The sequence below is a fragment of the Leguminivora glycinivorella genome, chromosome 8 (genome assembly GCF_023078275.1).
Source record: "Leguminivora glycinivorella isolate SPB_JAAS2020 chromosome 8, LegGlyc_1.1, whole genome shotgun sequence".
Taxonomy (NCBI): domain Eukaryota; kingdom Metazoa; phylum Arthropoda; class Insecta; order Lepidoptera; family Tortricidae; genus Leguminivora; species Leguminivora glycinivorella.
This window is the reverse complement of record NC_062978.1, coordinates 25,683,232-25,691,853: the sequence shown is the minus strand read 5'-3', so window position 1 is coordinate 25,691,853 and position 8,622 is coordinate 25,683,232. Positions and strand designations below refer to the sequence as shown.

The 8,622-nt window shown below is 41.9% G+C and overlaps 1 protein-coding gene across 1 annotated transcript in view; it reads right to left on the bottom strand.

Moving 5' to 3' along the window:
* Nucleotides 1-316: 316 nt before the first annotated feature.
* The window catches only part of LOC125229210, a 29,634-nt gene continuing 21,328 nt past the window's right edge, over nt 317-8,622 (bottom strand). The window contains exons 15-18 of the mRNA XM_048134005.1: nt 5,147-5,260; nt 4,216-4,365; nt 1,354-1,565; nt 317-601 (exon numbers count right to left, since the gene is read on the bottom strand). Of these exons, the coding sequence (XP_047989962.1) occupies nt 391-601; nt 1,354-1,565; nt 4,216-4,365; nt 5,147-5,260 (687 nt within the window). The 3' untranslated portion in view covers nt 317-390. The remainder of the gene's footprint in view (nt 602-1,353; nt 1,566-4,215; nt 4,366-5,146; nt 5,261-8,622) is intronic.

The following is an 8,622-nucleotide window of genomic DNA, read 5'->3' as shown; positions in this document are numbered from 1 at the left end:
GGCCCCCAAAAATTATGTCGTGAAAAACTAGAAAATCCACCCACAAAACTATGGTATGTGTATGCGTTTTATTAAGCCAAAAAACTGGTTGCGTAGACAAGATGGTAATCGTTAATTGCTACGTAAGTAGGTAACGCCACTGATTTTTTTGATGAAAAACAGACAAAATCTTGCTTACATGTCAAAATTAAATTCAGTGTTCGGATCAGCCTGAATTATGGAGATCAGGGTGCATAGCCGAATAGTACAAACGCTCACGAAACGAAACGCTCGTAGATATTATCTATCTCTATCGCTCAACTTGCGTTTCGTTTTCGTTTCGCGTCGTAGAAATGCTATTCGGCTACGGGGCCAGAGTTGGAGTTTTTTTTTTTTTACTTTTTCAACTCATCAAACGTGAGACAAGAAGTTGTGATACTTGTCGTGCGTGAGCAGAGGGCACGGCGGCAGGTCTCGGCGGGGCAGCGGCTCGAGCGAGTCCTTGGAGTAGCGGCTCAGGCGCAGCTCGTGCACCACCAGCGGGAACGGGCGCCGGCACGGCGGCGGCGGCGGCGACGCCGCGTCCGCCGACATGCGCCGCGGTCGGTGGTGGGAGTATAACCTACAAATAATACGTTACTGCGTTTCCACGTCATCCGATCCGATATCTGATGTAGGACCGATATATTTGAGCCGCCATCTTTGATTTTTTTCCTTTGAAAACCTTACTATATCGGATGGGATTATGTGAAAACGCACTTATGATACTACCATACTACCTCTATATCCTATACGTTTTCACATTATCCAATCCGATATCGGAAGTCGGAGGAATTTCAAAGGCAAAAATCCGAGATGGCGGCTTTAATGTATGAGATATCGGTCCTACCTCCGATATCGGATCGGATAATGTGGAAACGCACTTAAGGTGGCGTATAGCGATATGTTGTAACCTCAGACTCCAGTACCGTTATGTATCCAGTAGTGTTACAAGATGTATAGTCTATCGGTATCGGTAGGTACATCATACTTTATCTACTGTCTCTAGTGATAACGCATAAGTTGTAAAAATACTTTAGAGCATGGTTTTTATCTACCTATCGTTTTACCACAACTACACGACAATACCTTTTTCTAGAGCGCAGATAAGTAGTTACTCGACACAAGAGGAGAGGTAATTTCTCCCGTCTCTTGCGTCCAAAACGTAGCTACCGGGCGCGTTAGGCGGGTAATTTCTGACCTGTGTCACATACACAGTACACCAATCGGCTAGCGTGCGTGTCGCGTTTGACATGCGCCAGCAGTCACGAGCCGGTGCCTTCTTCATCTTCAACCGAGCAGCCGCGTTAGAAGGGCGGGTTCACCTGTCCTCACCTGTGCCTCGCGTCGCAGGCGCAGTGCACGGAGCCGGCGGCGGCCTGGCGGCGCTCGTGGCGCGAGCACACGCGCGGCAGCTCGGGCTCGGGCGCCAGCGCCGCCAGCCGCGGGCCCGACGCCTCCGCCGACGGGGGCGCCGGCACCGGCGCGCTGTTCCGCCGCGACGAACGCGAGAGAGACGCGTACGTCGGCGCGGCTATGCGCTCCACCTGAACCAAGTTTACATATTAATAAGGCACATATCGAAAGCGTGCACATTGCCTATTCGTATCGAAGTATCTTAGGGTCGGTTGCACCAGATAAAAGGGTTCACTAAATCTTATTGTACGGGAATGTCATTTCTATACTTCGCTGCTGTGTGAAAGCTTAGTTACTGTCGAAGTAAAATGTGTAATCACAGAGGACAAGCCGCGCGCGGCCTGGTCGCAGATGTAGGCCCATTGGGCCTACACCGCCGCCAGTTCGCCGTCCGCTGTCATCGAGTGTACACGCGCGCTGTTCACCGACGAAAAACGAGTTTTATCAAAAATGCCGAAGTGTGCAATAATAACTTGCAAACATCGCAGTGACCTGAATAATTTCCAAGCCGATAGGATAACATTTCATAGGTAAATACTATTTATTTCCTTTTATTTCACATAAAACACGAATTCAACGTAATACTCCGAGTTGTACCATGTAACCTTACGTTTGCTTGTGCTTTAAAACGTTCATTATACATTGCGGCTACACAAGGAACATATTGTAAACAGTGTAGTGTTTTGCGCCGCAATGAACGGTGTACAAAACGATTCTCTCAGTGAGACATTTTTCTCGGAAACGAGGCGAGGCGTTCCCGCTATTTATCGTTGTGTGCGTGCGCGATCGCGCTCGCTTATCGTTCGCGTGTACACATACATTGAAATGATGCGCGTGTATTGCGCAATAGGAGCGTCCAGCTACAAGTGTTTGTGGATTAGGTGTGTGCGTGCATTATCTTTACAATTACTGGTGCTTTGTGTGGGTTGCGCAGACCTTGCGACAGGCGTATTCTATACAAATCGCCTGGCATGACCTATCTCCCGAAATCTGTGGTAATCACAGTGCATAGACTGCCATCTCTTGACACAGGCTTAAAACTTTTGAACCTCAGTTTTGACGATTTGGCCCATATTCTTAGCTTGATGTGTCAAAATGTCAAATATTTATATTAGCGCCACCTAGCTGAGCGTACCCCAAAGGTGTAATGCCATCTAGGCCACGGTACCTTTTTCTGTATGGTACTGAGGTACGTTTTTTTCTTAGACTTTATCAGTCTATACGGAGTTATATATGTCTTTGGTGAAGGTAATCTATTAAAATTTAATATTAAACGTACTCAACGTGCGCACTGAATAATAGAGTAGGTACTATCGTACAGTATGGCCATTGGCCACTCCCGCTCCTCGCTGAAAATGCCACCCATCCGCACTGGGTTATCTCGCAATTACCTAATATCTCACTCATAGAAGCACAGAACGCGTTCGCCTAATACAAGGACCTTAGACTGTGCGTCTGATCGCGCCTCTTTCATATATTTTGATCGCCACTGTCCAAGGTGTGCCGTACTGTCCTCCTAAACCGAAAAGCGCTATCTCAAACGAAAATCCATAGCTAACTTGTACTTAAGTCATCATCATCATTTCAGCCATTAATCGCCCACTGCTGAGCACAGGCCTCCCTTCGTGTACGCCACTTATCCCGGTCCTGGGCTAATCTCATCCAGAAGTGCCCCGCAGTTTTTCGGATGTCGTCCACCCAACGAGCCAACGGATGCCAGGCGCTTCTTACATCCGATAACTTCGGTCAACATTTTAGTCCACCTGCCATCACTCTGCCTGGCAACATGCCCCGCCCAATTCCATTTTAGTTTGGAAATGACGTCACCCACGTCCCGCACCTTGGTACGGCGTCGGATCTCGACATTCCTCACTCGATCTTGGAGTTTAATGCCGAGCATGGTGCGCTCCATCGCTCTCTGTACTTAAGTATCTATACCTGACAGTTCCATTTTCAAAATCATTTGGTTTTGAGATAGCGCCACTCGGCTGGGTGCGTATCGATCGATATAACTTTTTTTGATATATTTTTAGTCGTTATAACGATCATTTGATATAATTATTGTATTATATAACAACAAATAATATACTAACAAATTGTATAATTCTTATTTAATATAATGATCATTTTTTCTAATAACATTTATTATAACATACTTTGAGTATAATGCTTATTTCCGATAATAAATAAATTGTATAACACAAATTCTTTCTAAAGCACAGTTAGAATAAAAAACAATTGTACAATAAATTAGATCCATCATTTACCAGAAAAGTAGATTAGGTTAGAACTGTGACCCCTACACACAACGCGCTGCTACCAGAAAAATAGGTTATGTTAGGTTAGAACTGTGACCCTCAAACATATGTACCTACTGCTATCAGAAAAGTAGGTTAGGTTAGGTTAGAACTGTGATCTCTTCAAAAAATAATAAAATTAATTCATGAAATGTTTTATACTGTTTGCTGGTTATATTATACTAGTCGTATATCAATAGATATGCCATATAACGGTTATTATAAATAAGTGTTATACGAAATAATGATTATACAAAATAAAAGTATATATTTTGTGGTTATACCAAATGTTAATTATGTCAAACGAATGAATATATCCTTTAAATATATACGAAATGTTGTTATATCAAATGTTATTATACCAAAAAAAGTTATACCAATCATTACACACCCCACTCGGCTTAGTAGGGCAGCGTAGGAATCGCAAGGTCGTGTGGGTTGCCTCTATAAGATTTAATCATACGACGAAAAAAAATCCAGTAACCTCGAAGGTTCCCTTGTTATTGCGGCGCCGCTTCGGCGCGCTGGCTTCCTTCTTGCGCCGCTGCGGCGCCGGCGCCGGCGCGCCCGCGCCGAACAGCCCGCGCTCCTCCGCCACTTGAATCATGTACTTCGCGTCTAGCCGGGTGATCTCCTGTGCGACTGATGATTTATGTAAAACCTTTTCCATGTAAGTTTTAACATTATATAAATCCAACGGATCGGGTTGACTCGAGCTACACCGGAAAATGAGTAAATGACGTCTGCCCGTCCCAGGCCCGGTGTACAGTCAACCAATTGGAACCCTAGGCCACTGCAGAACTATGTCATAGTGACGTTATAAATCAGATTTTATGAAATCTCTTACTGCTTGTCATTTTGACATGGTTGTAGAGTGGCCTAGGGTTCCAATTGGTTGACTGTACCGTGAGTAAACCCTTAGGCCGTTTTTACATTATCTGATCCGATATCGGATGTCGGACCGATATCCATTACAGGATCTTGGATTTTTTCTATTGAAATCCTTCCGACATCGATATTGGATCGGATAATGTGAAAACGGACTTAGTCTGGCATTGGTGCTCGACCGACGGTCAGTACGTCCAATTTACGTCAGCGTGTGTACTTAATATAAGCAGCAGCTCAGGCTTGCAATCGCCCAGGGACTGTTGCAACTTGCCTTTGAGCAAGACACAAAAACAAGATAGGGAAAATAATGCTCGCTTCTAATGGGTAATTTAGTTACCTACTTGATGGCCACTCATGAAGACTAAGCGAAGTCTCACAGAAATATGTAAATATTACATTGCTTAGATGCGAAAGCCAATATCAAATGATTGGATAAAAAAAATTGGAATTTTGTAGATAGGAATGCAACACTGATGCAATAACACAACCATGCACAATATAGACATTTTCTCACTACTTCTACCTACCTTCCTCTGGATGAGACCGAGGTAACATCCATCCCTGTCTAAAATGTAGTTGATATCTAAACCGTTTCCAAGATTCGGCAGCGTCTGGATTTCAAACAAGTCGCAGTTTGGCACCTAGAACCAAAACGGTAGAACATAATTTATTCAAGGGTAATACTGTAAGTAACTAGTGTAAGTGCTAGATTCTTGTAGGGTGTCACAATTGGATGAGACTAGCTCAGGACCGTGACAAGTGGCTTACTAGAAGAGAGGCCGATGCTCCGCTGATAAAGGGATGATGATGTAGGTAGGTAGGTAGTAGGTACCTACAATATGTCTGTCTCAAGTTGCATAATAATTAACAACTTAAGGTGGCTCGCTTTCCATACAAAAAACATCTACCATTTATTTAGTCACCGCACACTACAACTAAATAAAAATATGCGCATACATCTACTATACATTATCCGTCGTCGCGGTAGTGAATGAAATACATTGTTTCATACAGAAATCATGGACAAATCCTTGTGAATTTCTTATTAATTTTACGTAAATGTGCGTGCCAAATTTTGTGTACAGACACAGAGCCGTCATATTTCGCGCATTTTTAGTTGACATTGTCATCAGTGACACTTGGCTCTTGACAATTAATTATTTAAAGGTATTGGTTTAGTTAACTCAAGCAGACTCAGAAATAATGACGCATTTTGTCAACAAAGATACATATCGTGTATTTCGACACTGCTAATGTAAATCGAAATGGCGTCTCGGTCAAACGACTGACTATGATGCAGAAGATCGTGGGTTCGAATCCGAAGTTTTTTTTAATCATTTGAACTTTTATGGATTTATTAAGTAGTTTTTATTTTTTTAATGGAATATTTGACTATTACTATATTGCTTTCCTATTTTTTATTTTCATACAAAAATACAATACAATCCTTTATTATGCCTTTGTTGATAAAATAAAATATTACACGTCTGGTATAATACATTATACATAGGTCATAGTGTGGGCATAGTGTGGTGTATGTGTATCTATAGTTATATATGTCATGTATCATCCATGTATTGAGTAGTCTGTAAGTTGAGTTTGAACAATAAACACATGTAATCGAGCTCCGTATTTTATTGGTATTCCACCAACCGTACATGGCGACCCTTGGCCAGTCGCCACGCGCCGCGCGTGTTTGCCTAATAAGTCAGTGATCGGACCAAATATGTGCGTCGCGAGTGATTCGAAACCGAGACTGTTTGCGGCCTTACTAGAACAGACAGTATTCCAGCCGATAATTTGCATCATCGCAGTCCAACCGTTAGCAGGAAAAGTTTTAGTGTCTAATAACACCAGTGCAACGAAAATTCCAAATGGGTTCTTCAACTTCCACTGAGAAAAAGAAGAAGTGATAATCGCGCAAACTGCAGCAGGGGGCAGCAACAATGTCGACTTGCAACAATTGAAATTTCATGCCTCCACCACCAACATCATCCTAGCCATTATATTATTCATTGTTTTGCTGACGATACTTTACGGAATATATAAAATATACCATAAGTGCCACAAGAAGTGGATTCAACGAGAAATCAACCATCACGTCATGTTCAAAAGATCGTTTAGAAGGGATAAGCGGCCAGCAGACGACGACGTCTAGTGCAGGAGGAAATGCAGGAGCAGTGTTAAACAACGGTGTCGTAATAGTGAGTGTTAAATTCACGTAAGAAAAAAAAACAGTGTGCTACATAGTGCAATGTGTCCTATTTATAGTATGTAATGGTGGAAGAACTTTCTAGTGTCTTCGACAGTTTAAAAAAACTTAAAGACAATACACAAAAATTAGCAAAAATTAAAAGAACTCCTAATGTGTTGCAAAACACCTTGTTAAAAGCTACTCAATTGTATACACAATACCTAAAGTGTTCAGAGACATTAGATGCAGATATATCAAAAAATCTTATTAAGGGTAGTGACATAATTCCTATTAAAGAAATTTGTATTCGAATAGAAAACTTGTACGTACAGTTACAAGAATTTTGTACGGCACAGGGCATTGAAAGCAAAAACACCATGGAAAAGTTTAACCTTAAAACGGCGGTGTCTTTATTGCCTGAAATAACGAGCGATGAAGACAGCGTCAAGAAATTGATTGACGCCATAGAATTGTACAGTGACATGATTGACTCGGACAGTCAACCGAATTTAATAAAATTTATTTTAAAAACTAGGTTGACAGAAAGCGCAAAGTTACGCCTATCATCTTCTTATACGTCCTGTAAAAATCTGATAGACGACCTAAAATTGCATTTATTAACAAAAAAATCCCCTACCGCGCTTCACGCTCAACTAATTCAAGAAAAACAAGGCACTAGCACTATCGATGAGTATGGTAAAAGATTAGAAAAACTTTTCGTAGACTTAACGATATCGCAGGCCGACGGTGACAAAAAAGCATTCGACGTGTTAAAACCGATTAATGAAAAATTAGCAATTAGAAATTTCACTGACGGCCTGAGATCACGTAACTTAAGCATTATATTAACAGCGCGTGACTACAAATCCTTTAAGGACGTCATAAGAGCTGCTAAAGACGAAGAACTTTCTTCAAGGGAGCAGCAGTCGCAAGAGGAGATGTTTACGGGATCCCGAGGAAGACCCTCAGGTGAGTATAACACCCGTCCATTTACAGGCCGAGGCAGGAACACATGGTACAACCAAAGTAGTAGGGGTCAACACGCCTACTCACACGCAACTCGAAATGATTCGACTGCGACTTATAGTACGGGCAGCCGCGGGCGCCGCTCTATCGAGGACACATGCACCGGGGTAATCGTTACTCGCGTAGCATGTATCGAGGTAATTACAACTACAACCGCCCGAGTGTAAATTACATTGAAAACCAAAATTTACCTAATTCAAGCGAGACTACAAATAATCCGGCAACACAGGAAAATGAATCAGAGTTTTTTCGTGCATAACATATTTTCATGTGATAGTAGTGACTACATAGAATTACCCGTCAATGACGTAACATGTTCTTGGCTATTAGATACGGGCTCATCATTATGCGCTATAAGCCTTGAAACTGTAATTGAGCTTAGCATTCCGATTACTAAAAGTAGCATTCCCGTAAATGGCCTCGGGGGACGTCTCGATACCGAAGGATATGTTTACATTAGCTTCATTATAAATGGTGCGGAATTTGAACACAAGTTTCACGTCATAAAAGATTGGCCGTGTTGGACGAATGCATTGATAGGTAGAGATTTTTTTAAAAAATATTATTGCTTCATAGATTATTACGACGATATGTTCTCATTATTTAACCATGACTTAAATAAGATTATTACGTTACCAATATGTACAAGACAACCGGATGACAATGATAACTTATTCATACCGCCGCGATGCGAAAAAATAATATTTATAAGGACAAATTTCGAAGAAGATTGTATAGTAACTCCGAAACAAATAGGTAAAGGGATTTTCATTGCAGGAAGTA